The sequence below is a fragment of the Hyla sarda genome, chromosome 5, assembly GCF_029499605.1.
Source record: "Hyla sarda isolate aHylSar1 chromosome 5, aHylSar1.hap1, whole genome shotgun sequence".
NCBI classification, from domain to species: Eukaryota; Metazoa; Chordata; class Amphibia; order Anura; family Hylidae; genus Hyla; species Hyla sarda.
Window position 1 is genome coordinate 251,647,388 of NC_079193.1, and position 19,844 is coordinate 251,667,231.

Sequence of the window (19,844 nt, forward strand, 5' to 3'; positions counted from 1 at the left end):
GTGAATACTAGAGAGAAATTTATTTTCTTTTTTGAACACAGAGCTCTCTGCTGAATCACGAGCACAGTGCTCTCTGCTGGCATCTCTGTCCATTTTAGGAACTGTCCAGAGCAGCATATGTTTGCTATGGGGATTTTCTTCTACTCTAGACAGTTCTTAAAATGGACAGAGATGTCAGCAGAGAAGACTGTGCTCGTGATGTCAGCAGAGAGCTCTGTGTTCCAAAAAGAAAATAATTTCCTCTCTAGTATTCAGCAGCAAATAAGTACTGGAAGGATTGAGATTTTTTAATAGAAGTCATTTACAAATCTGTTTAACTTTCTGGCACCAGTTGATTTTTAACAAGAAAAGTTTTCCACCAGAGTACCCCTTTAATATTTTTTTGCATTAAATTCCATTATTTATTTTGTATTTCTGAGATCAGATGTTCTGAGATAAATAACTCAATATGATATAAAGGTTTAGATTTCCTAAACTGAATGTTATACTTTCCACTTGTTTGTACACACAGTAACACAGTAAACTCTAATGGATGTTTAGGCTCAATATAATCAATTTCCCTGCTAATTCCTTTGTTCATTATGCTGTCACTTCTTGTGCTATGTCAAACATAGAAAGTCAAAGATAATACATGGTGATTTCACACTATGTAGAACATTTGCACAGTTGGTGACTTTCTCAATTTCACATGTCAATGTGTCTGCCATTTTGTGGGAAGATAGAAACCTCTTACAATGAGAAATAATTTAATTTTCTCCATGAGCACATGATCAATGGGGCAAATATTAACGTTTTGAGCCTGACACATAGCTTGTGACCTAAATGTTAAGGCATGGGCAATGTCTACAATGCTATTAAGTGCAGCTTGATAAGGTTTTATTTTTAGCAGTGATGGTTTATTTTCACATATTCCAAGACAGAAGGTTACTAGTTGTCCTTCCCATTGCTAGCAGGGAGTGGCTGAAACTTGCTACTACAGAATTTGCAAATAAATAAAAAATGTATACTGCCTAGTCTATTATTACCTTTCACACTATAAATAACAAAGGAGCACCCACTTCTCTGCTGGGCCCAGTTTCCGAAAAAAAATAAATAAATAAATAAAGGGATCAGAGGGTCAATTTTGGGCTTATTTAGTTTGAAAAGCTTGATTACAATATACAAATACAGCTTTCTCCTTTCTTAACTTATCCTGAGATGCATTGTGTCAGATTACCAGCTTTTTACAATATTATTTAATGACGACATGTATATGCTGAGTGTAGTGTGATATTGGGTTGAATTGTTACAGGAGCAATTGGAGTTGTTAAAGTATACCTGTCAATTAAATGTTGTAGATATGTCAAAAGTGAGATAAGTGAAAACTTTCTTAGCACAAACTTCTTCCAGCTTTTTCTGGCGATCGATCAGGGTTTGAACACACAAACATAAACTATCAAAACTTTTGACATGTCTCTATGTCATAAAAACACATTTTGTAAACTCTTCCCAAAATGAATCTTTACCCTGAAAAAAAGCTCAAAACTTTTGGACACTAGGTGTTATACTTCTTTGCAAACTTCTGTCCACTGCCTGTTGTTAGATGAATTTTGTCTCTAGAAGCGGAGACACCAAAAAAGAACAAAAAAAGTGCTGTCAGGGCCAGCAGGTACACAGTGAAGTAAATCCAAGCCTCTGACTTATTATTCATTATTAGGTAGCTCTCCCTAATAATAATGTGATGTAATTCCTTGCTCTTTATAACCAGAAGTATCTTACAAATAGAGTTACCATCATAAGCATAGAGCCACATTTATGACCTGTAACCTCCTTTCTCTTCTGGCTGCTTACCTCCCGTAGAAATTACGATCTGAAAGTATCTAGTATCAGCTCAACGTTTGGGATACTATTACTTGTGATCCCCCTCCCGCACTGTAGACTGTAGTCTTATTTACACTAAATTGTGTCAGTGGAGTCAGTAAGCCGCCCCCCCCCCCCCAAAAAAAAAATAAAAAAAAAATAAAAAATAACTAACAATGGAAACATGACATAAACAAAGTTAACAATGTTGTTAACTTTCCCAATAGCAGTAGAGACACATTGTGGATTTTTTATGAAGATGGAGATATGGTTTAAACATATAATCTACGTTCACTCATAAATTTCTCAAAGTGACCTTTTAATGCCCAGTAAAATGTCAAATACCATGCATTTCCATAGTTTTGAAAATATGTATTTTACAGATTTTTCCATTGAGATTGTAAATTATTGCAAAATGGCATATTAAAAAGCACACTATAATACATGACTACAATTTAATACGTAAAAACTTTGAAAAAAACTGTTTGGAGGGCCAAGTTTGTGACTTTCTTATAACTATTATGACTGAACATGAAAAAGTGGAAATGTTTAGGTATGTTAAATTCATATGTACTGATATTGACTCTATGTAGTCTCACTTTTCCATGTATCCACCTATATTGCCAGTCACATGTTATCTTTTATTGCACATTCTATTATGGACTTCACTGCAGCCAGTGCAACCCCCTTATAGAACGGTTTAGTGCCAGAGGAAATTTTGCACATTGCTCATTGGTGACTATTAAGCACTATGCACCTGACTCACAAATGTCTGTAAAGGCAGACTGCATTGGTAGGTGCTTGAATTTATTCACTTGTAGCAATGGGATTGAGGGAAACACCTGAATTAACCGATAAAGAGATGTGTCCCAATATTCTTTTTTATAGTGTTTATTAGGGGATTGCATGTGTTACAGTGCACAAATATGTTACCCTGTGAACATAACTACATGTTAAATATTCTGTATGTATGCATTTTGGGAATACATTGGTAATCTGTTTCAGACCACTGATATGAATATATGTACACAGACTGTCTTCAATATCTTCCTTTAGGTCAGTTTATCAATTTATTTTCTAATCAGTTGAAAACAAATTTTCTGTTCATAGAAAGATGGATAAGTTAACTCTGCTGCTAACAACAATTTAATATATACATGTATGATGAATGAATGTCACAAAGAGAACATTCACACAGGAGGAACATTTACAAAACATTCATAGGAGCCGAGACTTAATTATCATCTTTGTATGCCGAATGTGCTCTGTTTCAGTGATAAAGTGAGCTCCTCTCCTGATGTGGATTGGAAATTAGGGTCAGACCCTGCAGTATTGTAATTCACTGCTAGTGATTGTTTTTTTGGCACTGAAAAATAATGAAAAATAGTCACAAATATTCATACCTCACAGGGCTGTGTGAAGAATCTGGGTCGTGTGCCATTACTGTTCCTATGCTGCTGCCTATTTTTGCTGCTTCAGACTCTACCATTGTATATAATTGTTGAGAAAAGATAGGAGGTTCATCCACATCTTCCACAGTAATTTTCACTGTCGTTGTATCCATAAATGGACCAACGCTGAGAAATCGATTGTCCACATGTTTATTTGAAGCTTCTATTCTGAGTGTATAGCTGGATTTTGTTTCGTAGTCTAACTCCTGTAAAAAAGAGTAAAAAAGAAAAGCACAACAAAATTAATAGAAAAAAACATTCTGGCTTATATAGAAAAATTATTTTCTTGTAAATTTACCTAATTCAGACTAAACAACTGAATCAAATGTAGTTATTTTTTTCCCTGTCAGAAGCATATACATATATATATATATATAGATATTTTACACAAAGAAGTATCTAACAATATGCTGTCCAGTTAGAAAGACATAATTATTACATTGGCACATATCAGGGTTTGCAGCCTACCCATATGTTAAATAAAAATTGGTCATAATTTGGACACATATGGGGGAATTTGTCATTATTATGTGTGATCGACATGTTTTTCAGATAAAGCACAAGAAAGCCTGCAAACATTTTGATAAAGACAAGCAGAATAAGAACATGGATTACTGGAACCATGTCCTGTGGTCCAATGAGACCAATGCAGCAACCAGGTGAGGAGTACAGTAGTAGTAGTCTCGGCTGGGGGAGTCTGTAGGCAGAGATGTTAAAATGACCATAAAATAACGGTACATGATGGATGTTATATGGGGGCTTAACGGATGAATATGCCCTTTATTTTGATGGACATTATTCAGCCATTAGCAACCGTTATTTCATCCGTTATTATACAGCCGTTTTTTAATTATAGAATACAGAAAACAGATCTTTAATAACGGATGAATACTCATAGTGTGTTAATGTTACTTTTTAAACAGGAATCAATTTATGTGGGTGGGCAGGGACCTAAAAATATAGCCGACAATAATAAAAATGTAGAAAGGGGCCATTTAAATGTAAAAAAAATTTTTTAAGGTAGTACTACTACTCCCAGCATGGAACAGACGGTTCCATGATTAGAGCTGTAGTACGTGCACTAATAGACACATCACAGCCAGTGTCATTCCTGACACCCGGTGGTATTGTCTTTTCAATTGCATAGATGGAGCGGCTTTCTCCTGCACTCACATCTCTGCACTATACTCCGCAGGCCAGTAATGTGAATAGAATTCACATCACTTATTTATATTTCCTGCAGAGAGCTGTATTGGCCAGATGGTTCCAGTCAATCACAGCTCTCTGTGGGAAATATAAATAATAGGCATATATGCAGCATATACTCACACTACAGTGGGATCAGAGAAGAGCGGCCGGCCACCCGCATCTATACATTATACAGGACAATCGCATCGGAAGTAACACCCCCTGTGATCTGTTTGGTAATGCAGGTACTACTTCTCCCAGCATGGAGCAGAGTGTGCTCCATGTTGGGAGCAGTAGTACCTGCAGCTAAGGACAGATCACAGCAGGTGTCACTCCTGACACCCTGCGATCGTCCTATCTATTGCAGAGATGCGAGCACAGGAGAAAGCCACTCGCATCTAAACATTATACAGAATGATTGCAGGGGTGTCGCTAATGAAAAAAATCATTATTTCGAATCGAGTCGAGGTTCGGATTCGGCCAAATCAAATTTTTCATGAAATTCGGAACAAATTTGACTTTGTCAGATTCGATTCGCTCATCTATAATTATTACATTGTTTTTTATGTCCTCCTGATATTGCGTTGAAAGGCATTTAGGATACATTGCATACCTTAACTAAACTACAGAAACTAAAGAAAAAAACATATTTTTGTCTGACTTATTTGTGAATAAGATAAAATGTCAACAGTCATTCCCAAACATTGGGAATGTAAGAGAAAAGACAGAACACAGACTAGAAAAACATTACTTTCTATTACAACTTCTTTGACTTCTTTAAGTTCTTTCTTCTGTTCAGCTTTACTGTTCTGAAAGAATCTAAGCTCTGCTGTGTCATTCTAATTGGAATTCTTCCTGGTTTTGTTTCCAGATCTACTTATTTACGAGCCCCTCTCCATAAATCAGTACCTGATCAATAAAGTTCTTAAACACCTAAGGTATTCTTCGTGAAGTGTTTAAAACGTTTTTGCCTGTCTTGTGTCCAGTCTTGTAGTGCTTTCTGTTGTGACAAATGCACTCTGTTTACTAAGACCCTTGTCATTAACACTACATTTTATACCTTCCGCTTAATATATCAGCTATTACCTTTAAATACTATGGGGGAGATTTATCAAAGGATTTAGACTGGTTTTTCTTGTCTAAATTTGTCGCACAGAAAGTCGCAGTCTAAATATGTGCGACTTTTCTGCGCCTTTTGCTCTAGAGGATTTTTAGAATATGATGCATTCTAGTCTATTTTAGACTGAAATGCATTGAAAAATGCAATGGTGCTGAATTTATCAAAAGCGACTTTTTAGCGACAAGTCGCATAGGCTGAAAGTACGCCGAAATGTCAGACAATGTTGGAGCAGGTTTAAATATAGACTAAAGCATAGATCAAGCAGTCTGTGCACAGAATTTATCAAGAGCCGTGCACCATTTGATAAATTAGGCACATAACAGACCAGACTAACCCTCTGTAGTTCGGTCTATATTGATGCGGGACATAGACAACTTTGATAAATATCCCCCTATGCTGGGGATAGTGACCTGAGGTTTCCTTGCAGGAAATTCCACACCTCTTTGTGGGGATTTAAGCGGGTATTTGAGCCATAGACATCCTATCCCCTATCCAAAGTATAGGGGGAAAAGATATCTGATCGCCCCCCCCCCCCCCCGATCTCCGTTTAGCACCCGCATTCTATGCTAGGCTGCTGCTCCAGTCTCGGACTAGAGACTTGACACCACGCCCCGCGTGATCCCTTTAAGATGAAGGTCCGCACATCCCACCATCATATTCACCACCAGGTAATGAAATAGTCTAATAATGCTATGTTATTGTGTTTTGTAAGTTTTGCAGTTTTTTGTAGCAAATTTTACAATTTTTTATTTTAACCTGTCATATGTTATACATGTTTGTGCTTTTGCTAATTTTGTGTTCTCCTAATTACCATAGCTGTTTAGATTTTATATTTGGGCCTGGTTAGTGACAAGACTAAGTGCAAATGTATTAATATTAAGCAAAAAACATCAATGGTGTCATTACTTAACCTGTGTTAAATGCTTATGAAGAAGTTAGGTTTGCAGTGGGGCACTTATAGTCAATGATCACACTGAGCAATGTCATGCAATAGCACAGCGTTATTTAGTATTAGCAATCCAAGCTGTAAGAGGTGTATCTCTTTAAGTTTCCCTGCTTGTGTGCAGAGCTTGTGGTTTCTATGGTTACACCCTGGCTTATCCTGTGTTCTGTTTCATTGGCCAATTAGGTGTCTTGTGTGACCATACCATGCTAGCTCTGTCTTTTTAAGTCTGCAATGTTCCATTTTACCTAGCTTGTGAACAGAGTTTGTCTCGGTAGGTAGCGTTCTCCTGCATCTTGTCCTGTTTTCCTGGTTTTGTGCCTATGGCTTTGCATTTGGTATACCCTCTCATACTCAATTCTGTCCATTTGCTGTCCTTTTGGCTTTCTGACTCAGCTTGCTGACAATCCTATCTGTTAGTTTGTCTCCCAGGTAGTATTGTGTTTAGTGCGTGTTAACTCATTGTGCTCTGACAGTTTTTTCCCTGACCTGACTGTTCTGTAGTTTGTTATTTCGACAGGCAATCACCCACTTATTCAGGGTAGGGATTGTCTTCAAGTTGTGGAGTAGCCGTCAGGGTGACTACGCAATAGGTAGGGACAAGGGGTTTTGGATAGAACTAGAGAGCACTGTATCCCTGCTCATATGTAAAAGAAGCATTGCCTATAAAATTCTTCCTCTTAAGAGTAAATTAAATATATATATATATATATATATATATATATATATATATATATTTTTTTTTTTTTAAACCCTTGAGGACTGAGCCATTTTTCATTTTTGCAAATTTTTTTTTTCCTTCTCTCCTTCTAAAAATAAGAATGCTTTCAATTCTCCACCTACAAACCCATATGAGGGCTTGTTTTTTGCACCACCAATTCTAATGTGTAATACTGTCAATCATTTCACCACTAAATCTACAGCGAAACCAGAATATAAATATTTGTGAGGCAAAATTAAAAATAAAAAGCCCCACTTTTGGGGGCTTCCGATTCTACGCAATGCACTTTTCAATAAAAAAATGACACCTTATATTTATTCTGTAGGTCCATACAATTAAAATGATACCCAACTTATATAGGTTTGATTTTGTATTACTTGTTTTAAAAAATTATAACGTTTTGCATGAAAATTTGAATGTTTAAAATTGTCCTCTTCTGACCCCTATAACTTTTTTTACTTTTTCGTATTCAGGGCGGTGTCACGATTCGGCTTACAGGTTGTGGATCCTCTGTGTCAGCGAGGGATTGGCGTGGACCGTGCTGGTGGACCGGTTCTAAGAGGCTACTGGTGTTCACCAGAGCCCGCCGCAAAGCGGGATGGTCTTGCTGTGGCAGTAGCAACCAGGTCGTATCCACTAGCAACGGCTCAACCTCGCTGACTGCTGAGAAGGCGTGGGACAGAAGGACTAGGCAGAGGCAAGGTCAGACGTAGCAGAAGGTCGGGGCAGGCGGCAAGGTTCGTAGTCAAGATGGATAGCAGGAGTTCAGGTAACACAGGCTTTGGACAACACTAAACGCTTTCACTGGCACAAGGCAACAAGATCCGGCAAGGGAGTGCAGGGGAAGTGATGTGATATAGCCAGGGAGCAGGTGGAAGCCAATTAAGCTAATTGGGCCAGGCACCAATCATTGGTGCACTGGCCCTTTAAGTCTCAGAGAGCTGGCGCGCGCGCGCGCCCTAGAGAGCGGAGCCGCGCGGGCCAGCACATGACAGCAGGGGACCGGGACGGGTAAGTGACTTGGGATGCGATTCGCGAGCGGGCGCGTCCCACTGTGCGAATCGCATCCCCGACGGCCATGTCAGTGCAGCGCTCCCGGTCAGCGGGACTGACCGGGGCGCTGCAGGGAGAGAGACGCCGTGAGCGCTCCGGGGAGGAGCAGGGACCCGGAGCGCTCGGCGTAACAGGCGGTATGAGGGCTCATTACTTGTTTTTAAAAAAATTATAACTTTTTGTACAAAAATTTAAATGTTTAAAATTGTCCTCTTCTGACCCCTATAACATTTTTATTTTTCCGTATACGGGGCGGAATAAGGGAAGCTTTTATCGGTACCATTTTTTTTTATGGGACTTTTTGATCGCTTTTTATAAAAATGTTTAGGGTATGCAAAGTGACCAAAAATACACAATTTTAGACTTTTTTTTACATGTGCGCCATTGACCGTGCAGTTTAATTAACATTATTGTTATTACTAATTATATTTTTATTGTTTGGACATTTACACATGCGGCGAACCATATATGTGTTACGCCTAGCGCTCCGGGTCCCCGCTCCTCCCCGGAGCGCTCACGGCGCCTTTCTCCCTGCAGCTCCCCGGTCAGCGCTGACCGGGAGCGCTGCCCTGTCATGGCCGTTGGGGATGCGATTCGCACAGCGGGACGCGCCCGCTCGCGAATCGCATCCCAGGTCACTTACCCGTTCCCGTCTCCTGCGGTCATGTGCTGGCGCGCGCGGCTCCGCTCTCTAGGGCGCGCGCGCGCCAGCTCCCTGAGACTTAAAGGGCCAGTGCACCAATGATTGGTGCCTGGCCCAATTAGCTTAATTGGTTCCCATCTGTTTCCTGGCTATATCTAGTCTCCTCCCTTGCACTTCCTTGCCGGATCTTGTTGCCCTTGAGCCTAGTGAAAGCGTTTTTGTGTGTTTTACCCTGTGTACCAGAACTTTGCTATCTCCCCTGACTACGAACCTTGCCGCCTGCCCCCGACCTTCTGCTACGTCCGACTTTGCTTCTGCCTACTCCCTTGTACCTCGCCTATCTTCAGCAGCCAGAGAGGTGAGCCGTTGCTAGTGGATACGACCTGGTCACTACCGCCGCAGCAAGACCATCCCGCTTTGCGGCGGGCTCTGGTGAAAACCTGTAGTGTCTTAGAACCGGTCCACTAGCACGGTCCTCGCTATCCCTCTCTGGCACAGAGGATCCACCTCCTGCCAGCCGGCATCGTGACAGTAGATCCGGCCATGGATCCCGCTGAAGTTCCTCTGCCTGTTGTCGCCGACCTCCCCACACTGGTCGCCCAGCAAGCCCGACAGATTGCCCAACAAGATCACCAGCTGTCGTACTTGACCACCATGACTCAGCAACTCCAGTCGCAGCTACAGCAGATTCAGTCTCAGCTACAGCAGCAGCAACCATCTCCTCCGCCAGCTCCTGCACCTCTTCCGCAGCGAGTAGCCACTCCTAGCCTCCGCCTGTCTTTGCCGGACAAATTTAATGGGGACTCTAAGTTTTGCCGTGGCTTTCTTTCCCAATGTTCCCTGCATCTGGAGATGATGTCGGATCAGTTTCCTACTGAAAGGTCTAAGGTGGCTTTCGTAGTCAGCCTTCTGTCTGGAAAAGCCCTGTCATGGGCCACACCGCTCTGGGACCGCGATGACCCCGTCACTGCCTCTGTACACTCCTTCTTCTCGGAAATTTGAAGTGTCTTTGAGGAACCTGCCCGAGCCTCTTCTGCTGAGACTGCCCTGCTGAACCTGGTCCAGGGTAATTCCTCCGTTGGCGAGTACGCCATACAATTCCGTACTCTTGCTTCTGAACTATCCTGGAATAATGAGGCTCTCTGCGCGACCTTTAAAAAAGGCCTATCCAGCAACATTAAGGATGTTCTGGCCGCACGAGAGACTCCTGCTAACCTGCATGAACTCATTCATCTAGCCACTCGCATTGACATGCGTTTTTCTGAGAGGCATCAAGAGCTCCGCCAGGAAAAGGACTTAGATCTCTGGACACCTCTCCCACAGTCTCCACTGCAATCTGCGCCTAGGCCTCCCGCCGAGGAGGCCATGCAAGTGGATCGGTCTCGCCTGACCCTGGAAGAGAGGAATCGCCGTAAGGAAGAGAATCTTTGTCTGTACTGTGCCAGTACTGAACATTTTTTGGTGGATTGCCCAATCCGTCCTCCACGTCTGGGAAACGCACGCTCGCACTCAGCTCTCGTGGGTGTGGCGTCTCTTGATGCCAAGTCGGCTTCTCCACGTCTCACGGTACCTGTTCGGATTTCCACTTCAGCCAGCTCTCCCCTCTCAGCCGTGGCCTGTCTGGACTCTGGAGCTTCTGGGAATTTTATTCGGGAGTCCTTTGTGAATAAATTCCATATTCCGGTGACCCGTCTTGTCAAGCCACTCCACATCTCCGCGGTCAACGGAGCCAGGTTGGACTGTACCATACGTTTCCGCACGGAGCCCCTTCTTATGAGCATCGGATCTCATCACGAGAGGATTGAACTTTTGGTCCTCCCCAATTGCACCTCGGAAATTCTCCTTGGACTTCCCTGGCTTCAACTTCATTCCCCAACCCTGGATTGGTCCACTGGGGAGATCAAGAGTTGGGGGTCCTCTTGTGCCAAGAACTGTCTAAAACCGGTTCCCAGTAACCCTTGCCGTAACTCTGTGGTTCCTCCTGTATCCGGTCCCCCTAAGGTCATTAAGGACTCTGCCTGCCACAGGAAATGCCCCTCCCCCCCTCCCAGTTCCATCAGGCAAGCTTCTGTGTCCCCTCATGGCCCTCGTCCTGGTGTCACACTGCCCCGTGCCAGGTCTCGCCCTCTGCCCTCTCTCCCCATTCCTACTCCTGCGGTTCTGCCTGCCGTTGAGGAATCCCTCCATCCTTTCCCGGTGTCCTCATCCCAGGGGAGGCAGTTACCCGATAAAGAGAAGGGGAGACCTAAGGGGGGGGGTACTGTTACGCCTAGCGCTCCGGGTCCCCGCTCCTCCCCGGAGCGCTCACGGCGCCTTTCTCCCTGCAGCTCCCCGGTCAGCGCTGACCGGGAGCGCTGCCCTGTCATGGCCATTGGGGATGCGATTCGCACAGCGGGACGCGCCCGCTCGCGAATCGCATCCCAGGTCACTTACCCGTTCCCGTCTCCTGCGGTCATGTGCTGGCGCGCGCGGCTCCGCTCTCTAGGGCGCGCGCGCGCCAGCTCCCTGAGACTTAAAGGGCCAGTGCACCAATGATTGGTGCCTGGCCCAATTAGCTTAATTGGTTCCCATCTGTTTCCTGGCTATATCTAGTCTCCTCCCTTGCACTTCCTTGCCGGATCTTGTTGCCCTTGAGCCTAGTGAAAGCGTTTTTGTGTGTTTTACCCTGTGTACCAGAACTTTGCTATCTCCCCTGACTACGAACCTTGCCGCCTGCCCCCGACCTTCTGCTACGTCCGACTTTGCTTCTGCCTACTCCCTTGTACCTCGCCTATCTTCAGCAGCCAGAGAGGTGAGCCGTTGCTAGTGGATACGACCTGGTCACTACCGCCGCAGCAAGACCATCCCGCTTTGCGGCGGGCTCTGGTGAAAACCTGTAGTGTCTTAGAACCGGTCCACTAGCACGGTCCTCGCTATCCCTCTCTGGCACAGAGGATCCACCTCCTGCCAGCCGGCATCGTGACAATATGTTTATATTTATTTTTGTTTACATTTTTTTTAATGGGAAGGGGGGCCATTCAAACTTTTAATAGGGAAATCACATTTATTAACTTTTTTTTTTACACATTTATAGCCCCCATAGGGGGCAATAACATGCAATATTCTGATTGCATACACTGTTCAATGCTATGTCATATAGAATATAGCACCAATCAGTGTTATTGGTGTTCTGCTTCTTCAGCCTGGATCTCAGGCATGGAGCAATGGAGCGACAATCGGATGCCGAGCAGGAAGGTAGGGACCCTCCTCGCGTCCTCTCACCTGTTCGTGGGGCTGCAATTTCACTGCGGCAGTCCCAAATAGCTCAACTGAGCTGCTGGGATACTTTTTCTTTCACTTTAGATGCGGTGAAAAACTTTGATTGCCATGTCTAAAGGGTTAATGCTGGACATCACCGCAATCGGTGATGTCCAGCATTAGACACGGGTCCCGGCAGATAGCCCCTGGGACCGACCCACTATGACCTGCACTCAGCTCCTGAGCGTGCGTCATAGAAAGGGGGCTGGACAAGGATGTACAGGTACACTCTCCGTCACAACAGGTTGAATATAAAAAGCCCATGACCTAATTGAAAAAAAAAAATCACTCCCCTTTTCCCATTTTTCAAATAAAATATTTGTTTAAAATATGTCAAGGATCCCATATGATGAATAAAACACCCTAAAATTTCCAAAAGTTTTTTTCTTTTCTTTTTTTTTCCTCCCCAAAAAATGATAAAAATAAGATATATAAAAAAAAAATATATATATATATATATATATATATATATATATATATATATATGTGTGTGTGTGCCACTGTGTCCTTAAACGGGAATAATTCAAATTAACTGGCGCCAGAAAGTTAAACCGATTTGTAAATTACTTAAAAATCATAATCCTTCTTTTCAGCTGCTGTATACTCCAGATGAAGTTGTGTAATTCTTTTTAGTCTGACCACCATGCTGTCTCTTCAGCCATCTCTGTCCATGTCAGGAACTGATCAGAAGAGGAGAGGTTTGCTATGGGGATTTATTCATTTTCTGGACATATCCTGACATGGACAGAGGTGGCAGCAGAGAGCACTGTGGTCAAACTAGAAACAACACACACCTTTTTCTGTAGTATACAGCAGCTGCTAAGTACTGGAATCCTTAAGACTTTTAATTAGAATTCATTTACAAATCTGTATAACTTTTTTGGACCAGTTGCTTTGAAAAAAATGTTTTTTTTCCATCTGGAGTACCCCTTCAATGGCTTATTATCTCTAAACCTGTCATATTGTATGATGTATTGAATTACAATGATCTGTGATTTACAATAATATTAGTCATTTACAAATTTGCTTAACTTTCTAGCACTAGTTGATTAGAAAAAAAAATTGTTTTACACCGGAGTACCCCTTTAATTAAACTAAAGAAGAATTGTGAACACCAAACACAACATCTGAGCCATTTTAAGATACTTTTCAGTTTTACCTTTACATCAAAAAAGAATGGTCTGTCAGTTGCATCTGATAAATCCGAATATTTGAAGACAGAATTTAGATAACAGATTCCCTGTTATACTGTATTAGAGAACTATATTATGACTCAGAAGATTTTTTTAAGAATGTCTCCACAAATCATTTAAATCCATCAGAAATATTTACATAGCATTAAAATCTCTTCCAGCAAAATGAATAATACATATGTTCCATTATGTTTTCACTAATATAGTTTGTTGCTACTCCCTGCACTTAAGCATCTGTTTTCCACTCTACATATAGTACCGAAAACATTAATTTTTTTTACATTTTTGAAACTTCAAGGACACTTTGAGAGTTTATAACTTTATTCTACTTGAATGCCAAACCAGCAATATCCTCCTCTGCGTTGAGTGTGTGAATTATGTGTAAACACATACAGTGTTACTTGCATAACACAACTGGTGACAACATTTGGTAGCGAAGGTCATCGTTCTGATTTACAACCTAATCATTTTGTCACTCAAGTCAAAAATGACAAACAAACTCTAGAAAGGAAAAAAAAACCTGGCCTTGTATGGTTTATGACTTGAAAAGTTTGCAGAAAAAAAATAAAGTTTTCTTCTCGTACTTGTTTTGTAAATGAAGTTTAATGAAACTGCACATTTTATTGCTAATACAAGGACGCAATAAAAAGTAAATTGATAGCTTTTCCGGTAATTTTCTCCCAGGTTGTCAATTAAACATTAAATCTACTTCAAATAATGGAGTTTCTAATATCTGTTAGATTTGATCAGCCTAGCAATACTTACATTATCTTCGTAGCTGGGTGTAAATTAAAGCTTCAAAGTATAGATAATTTTTTCTTAGGAAAGTCAAATCAAAGTAGAACTTATAAACCACATTAGTGATAATAATTGATTAGACTGTAGAAACTAATTACAGGTGATATCTAGAGGGGAAATGTTCATCTTATCTTTATGTTTAATCTACTGTGAAAATGAATATCTCAAATGCAAAATGGAAATGATCTTCATCAAAAAAAAATTATTTTAGTCAGGTTTTGTAAAGGATAATGAACTATAAACAAGCCAATAACAGAAAATCCAATTCTCCTATAGTAGTTGACAAAATTGGGAATTGAAGCTTGCTGCAGGTGAGTATCAGGAAAAGAAAGGAGCAAGCCAAGCATCCAATATAACCTGAAGCTTTATAAGATTCCTCTAAATACCATACACAGATTATATATTATAAGTTTCCATTGAGATTTTAGTCACCGCATAGATTTATATAGCCACCTACATAGGAGACTATACCTCTAAAAGGTAAGTAATGTGCAAAATAGAAGCACCACCAAAAAAATTGCAAAAAAATTGCAAAAAAATTATGCACAGATAAATAACTAAGCAATAGATAAGAGAAAATTAACAAAATCTTTATTAGAGTATATCATTAGTTAAAAGACAATAGCATAAATACAGAATAAAAACAAGGCACCAGAAAATACTGCAGATGGGTGGGTAAGGACTGGAACTAGGTATAGAGAAGTACTGATAATGGATGTAAATGCTAGGTCATAGGGCAAAAAGAGTATGAGTAAAACAGGGAACGCACCAGATGGCTGCTAAACGCAAGCACAGGAGCAGGGAAAGAGTAGACACAACGGATCAAACCCAGGGACCAGAGAGAACAAGTATGCCAGACCTTACCTACCAACCCCAACGATCGTTTCACCACTGAATGGCTTCCTCAGCACACCCCCTGAGGAAGCCATTCAGTGGTGAAACGATCGTTGGGGTTGGTAGGTAAGGTCTGGCATACTTGTTCTCTCTGGTCCCTGGGTTTGATCCGTTGTGTCTACTCTTTCCCTGCTCCTGTGCTTGCGTTTAGCAGCCATCTGGTGCGTTCCCTGTTTTACTCATACTCTTTTTGCCCTATGACCTAGCATTTACATCCATTATCAGTACTTCTCTATACCTAGTTCCAGTCCTTACCCACCCATCTGCAGTATTTTCTGGTGCCTTGTTTTTATTCTGTATTTATGCTATTGTCTTTTAACTAATGATATACTCTAATAAAGATTTTGTTAATTTTCTCTTATCTATTGCTTAGTTATTTATCTGTGCATAATTTTTTTGCAATTTTTTTGCAATTTTTTTGGTGGTGCATAGATTTATATAGCCCAATGATGAACATGTGACTAGCATGAATAGGCAAATATATCACCAATAGTGTTGAGCGCAAATATTCAAAATGAAAATTTTTACTGCGAATATCGGCACTTCTCAATTTCGTGAATATTTAGAATAATTATAATATTTCATGAATAATAAAACAAAATATTTTTTATTGTTATTTTTTTTGTGAATTTATGAGAATTTATGTGTATATTTATGCGAATATTGGGACTTCCAGACTTGACACTGATCCCTTCCTTTTTTAGGTGAAAAATATAATTGCGCATCCACACTCTGCAAATTTCATTACAAATTTTCGCATGAACAAAAAAGAGAATGAAGATAGCGAATATGCAAATTTTGCGGGCATAGAATGATTGCCATTAGGTGCCAAGATGAGATCCTCAGACCCCTTGTGAGACCATATGCTAGTGCGCTTGGCCCTGGGTTCCTCCTAATGCAAGACAATGCTAGACCTCATGTGGCTGGGGTGTGTCAGCAGATCCTGCAAGAGGAAGGCATTGATGCTATGGACTGGCCCGCCCGTTTCCCAGACCTGAATCCGATTGAGCACATCTAGGAAATCATGTCTCGCTCCATCCACCAATGCCTCGTTGCACCACAGACGGTCCAGGAGTTGCCAGATGCTTTACTCCAGGTCTGGGAGGACATCCCTCAGGAGACCATCCGCCACCTCATCAGGAGCATGCCCAGGCATTGTAGGGAGGTCATATGGGAACGTGGAGGCCACACACACACTACTGAGCCTCATTTTGACTTGTTTCAAGGACATTACATCAAAGTTGGATCAGCCTGTAGTGTGGTTTTCCACTTTGATTTTGAGTGTGACTCCATATCCAGACCTCCATGGGTTGACAAATTTGATTTCCATTTAACCTTTTTGAGTGATTTTGTTGTCAGTACATTCAACTATGTAAAGACAAAAGTATTTCATACGATTAGTTAATTTATGGAGATTTAGGATGTGTTATCTTAGTGTTCCTTTTATTTTTTTGAGTAGTGTATCTAAGGCTAACACAGTACAAACTCTCATCTGACAATAAAAAATAAACAACAAAAACAAACTACAAACAGGAACATGAACTCAATAATGTGATATTAAGCCATGTCTATGATTCATACCTGTAGGGCTATATGAAGTTTAGGTAAATATCCAGAAAGTTTCTCTGTTAAGAAACTCTACAATAGACACTGACTCTATGACAAAGATAAACCTTCAACTCTATGGGTAGCAACACTTCCACCACGTACCTGTGAAAATTGCAACTGTTGATACATTTTGGTTCAACTATGTGTGAGATCAGATACAATGCATTCAGGACGTTTTCACATTATGTTATAGAGTGGCCTTGTGCTAAAATAAAATTAAAACAATCTATTTTTTTCTTATTATCTTGAACTTAATACCCCATAAGGAGAAACTTTCTAAATGCACTGTACATGTCTTCCTACCTAACAACCCAGAATATAGAATTTTTAATTTGTTTATTGAACTGTACATATGACGTATTGTGTTTTATTTGTGTAGTGGCCATGCTAGGTTACTGCAGCTCAGTTCCTATTGAAATGAATGGGGGCTCAGCTGCAGCAACCCAGCACGGCCTCTAAACAATGTACGAAGCAGTTTGCTTCCAGCTCCATTCACTGTGTATGCAGGTGCCCAAACTAAAGGTTTTACCCTGAGGATAAGCCATGAATAAAATAGTCCTATAAACCCCCTTAGCACACAGTATTGATGTGGCATGTCGCAATTTAAACATACCTTCTGAATTGCAACAATTCCTTCTTGCATATCTTTATCCACAGAGATTTTAAAAACTCCGTCCCCATTGCCATCAACAATTTTATATTCCATTTCAGCGTTTTGTCCAATATCAGCATCTGCTGCTTTAATCTTTGCTACTGTTGAGCCAATGGGCAACGATTCAGGCACATAGTACTGTTCAGACTCTGGAGAAAGGAGAAAGACAAATATGTAAACGTTTATCATATTTATCCACTGGTTAAAACTGTATTACATGTAAAACCATAATTTTGGAGACATAGGAATACTGTTCCTACTGAGAGAAGATCTCTCCTTTTTAGCATTGCTACAATGACTTATAGGAACATTTGTCGCTACATTAAAGGGCCGTCAGTGATTTTACGCCTTCTTATCAAGAAATGATTTATGTATACAGAACAAAAAATCCCATCGGGGAAAAAAAATTCTAAAAGTTATTTTAATATAGAATTGAAGGAAAACATAGCTGAATTCTTCTAGAAACAGTTCCACTTTTGCCTTTAGTTTGTGTGTAATACTAATTTTTATTGTGTAATTTACATTAAAGTGAATAATGTTGAACTGTAATACTCACACAGCCTGATTTTTTTGTGGTATATAAAAGTCTTGCTTACTACACTTATATGTCCCAGACAGAAATCATATGCAAAAGTTAATGTTTTAATTTCCCAGTGTAACACTTCCAACAACATATTATATGTAAATCATTTACAATTTTATTGTCAAAATACATTGCAAACACTTCCCCTACAACCCCCAGAGACCCTTCCCTGTGTGTTTGGCAAACTGTCTGCAAAACAAAAAACATAAAGCAATACATTTCTACATATAAGTGGTAAATTAAGATTACAAAAATGTGTTAGTTTTTTGCATTTCAACAAGCATATGTTTTGTGCATACCTCAAATGTATGACATTTTATAGGTGTGAACCTAGTCTAAGATGTCACTCATGCATGCTCAGATGAGAAAAAAATACATATATCAGAGAATATAACTGCTTTAAGGCTCCTTTCACACTATGGGGGAGATTTATCAAAACCTGTGCAGAGGAAAAGTTGTCCAGTTGCCCATAGCAACCAATCAGCTCACTTCTTTCATTTTTAACAAGGCCTCTGCAAAATGAAAGAAGCAATCTGATTGGTTGCTATGGGCAACTAGGCAACTTTTCCTCTGCATAGGTTTTGATAAATCTCCCCCTATGAATTTTTCCGTTTAGGAACTTCCGTCAGAATTTCCGTCACTACAGCTGCGAAACCCGGCCGTTACAAAACCCCTGACGGCCGTGACTAAATTGCATTGCAGCCTATGGGGTTTTGTAACTGCCCGTTTGCACCCGTATATGCCCGTAATTCATTACGGGCGTTATACTGTGACGGGACATCATGGCGGAAAAATTATTCCTAGAAAATAGAAATTTTAGACCATTAAGAATCATTAACATTATATTTTAATAGTAAGACCAATTAAAAAGGAGAGCTCTCTCTTAGTGGAATGCAGCTGCTGTATATCTGTCCCCACAATTTCCCAAATAAGGAAGCCTAAAAACTAGGTGAGTGCCGTCATTCGCATTGTTCTACTGGTTTTATTGTCGCTAAATCTATCAAAGACTGAGCACCATCCAATGGTGCAATGTTATCTGAGTGGCCGGACAAGTGAATGGCAAATTAATTGGAATGGAATGCATAGTGCCAGCTGTGTTTTTTTGCTGTTGAATTATATTTTAAAAGTTTGAACATATACGCATGTGGCAATACCAAATGTGTGTTTTTTTGTTTTTTTTTTACACTTTTTTTGTAACATGGGAAAAGAGAAATTTAATTTTTATTTGAGGAGGAGCTTATTCACATGGGGACTAGCTATAGAAATCATTAAATTTCTATTACTGATCAGGGCTATTCTTATGCATAGCACTGATTTGTATTTTTGTCGCTCTATGTCTCTGATCTGCTAGAAGGCAGACCAGAGAAGGAGATTGTTTTGAGCAGTAAGGAGGCAGGTAAGGGAACCTCCGGCGGCCATATTGAGTCCTCATGAGCCCTGTTAATGCTGCAGATGCTGTAATCAATATTGATCACAGCATCTGAAGGGTTAATGGCGGGCATCAGCTCGATCGCTTATGTCCGCCATTACCAGTGGGTCCCTGGGTGCTGATAGCTGCTGATGGCACCTGCTGTGCATGAAGCGAGCAATGTTTCTATGCGTGCTCCATATATAGGACATAAATGTATATCCTGGTGCATTAAGTACCAGCACACTAGGACATACATTAACATCCACTTAAATGATAGGAACCAGAGACCCAATTTACAATGAGAAATTGATCAAGAATGTATATTGAAGAACTAAATATTTTTCACTCCTGTAAGAAAAGTTGCCTTCAAAGGTTAAAATTTGGCAGAAATGGCAAGTGGTAGCACACATGGGATTGTAAAATGTTTGTCATAAGTTGAAACCTTTAAAT

General features: G+C 40.6%; 1 protein-coding gene across 6 annotated transcripts in view; it reads right to left on the minus strand.

The window, feature by feature from the left end:
* LOC130273936 (cadherin-7) overlaps positions 1-19,844 on the minus strand; it is a 258,593-nt gene that overhangs the window by 42,124 nt on the left and 196,625 nt on the right. For 5 of the 6 annotated variants that reach the window (XM_056521486.1, XM_056521487.1, XM_056521490.1 and 2 more), the window contains 2 exons: positions 17,362-17,549; positions 3,243-3,496 (listed from right to left, as the gene is read on the minus strand). In XM_056521486.1, the coding sequence (XP_056377461.1) occupies positions 3,243-3,496; positions 17,362-17,549 (442 nt within the window). Of the gene's footprint in view, positions 1-3,242; positions 3,497-17,361; positions 17,550-18,282; positions 18,420-19,844 lie in introns of those variants that run through there. The other variant, XM_056521492.1, reaches the window with a different exon arrangement.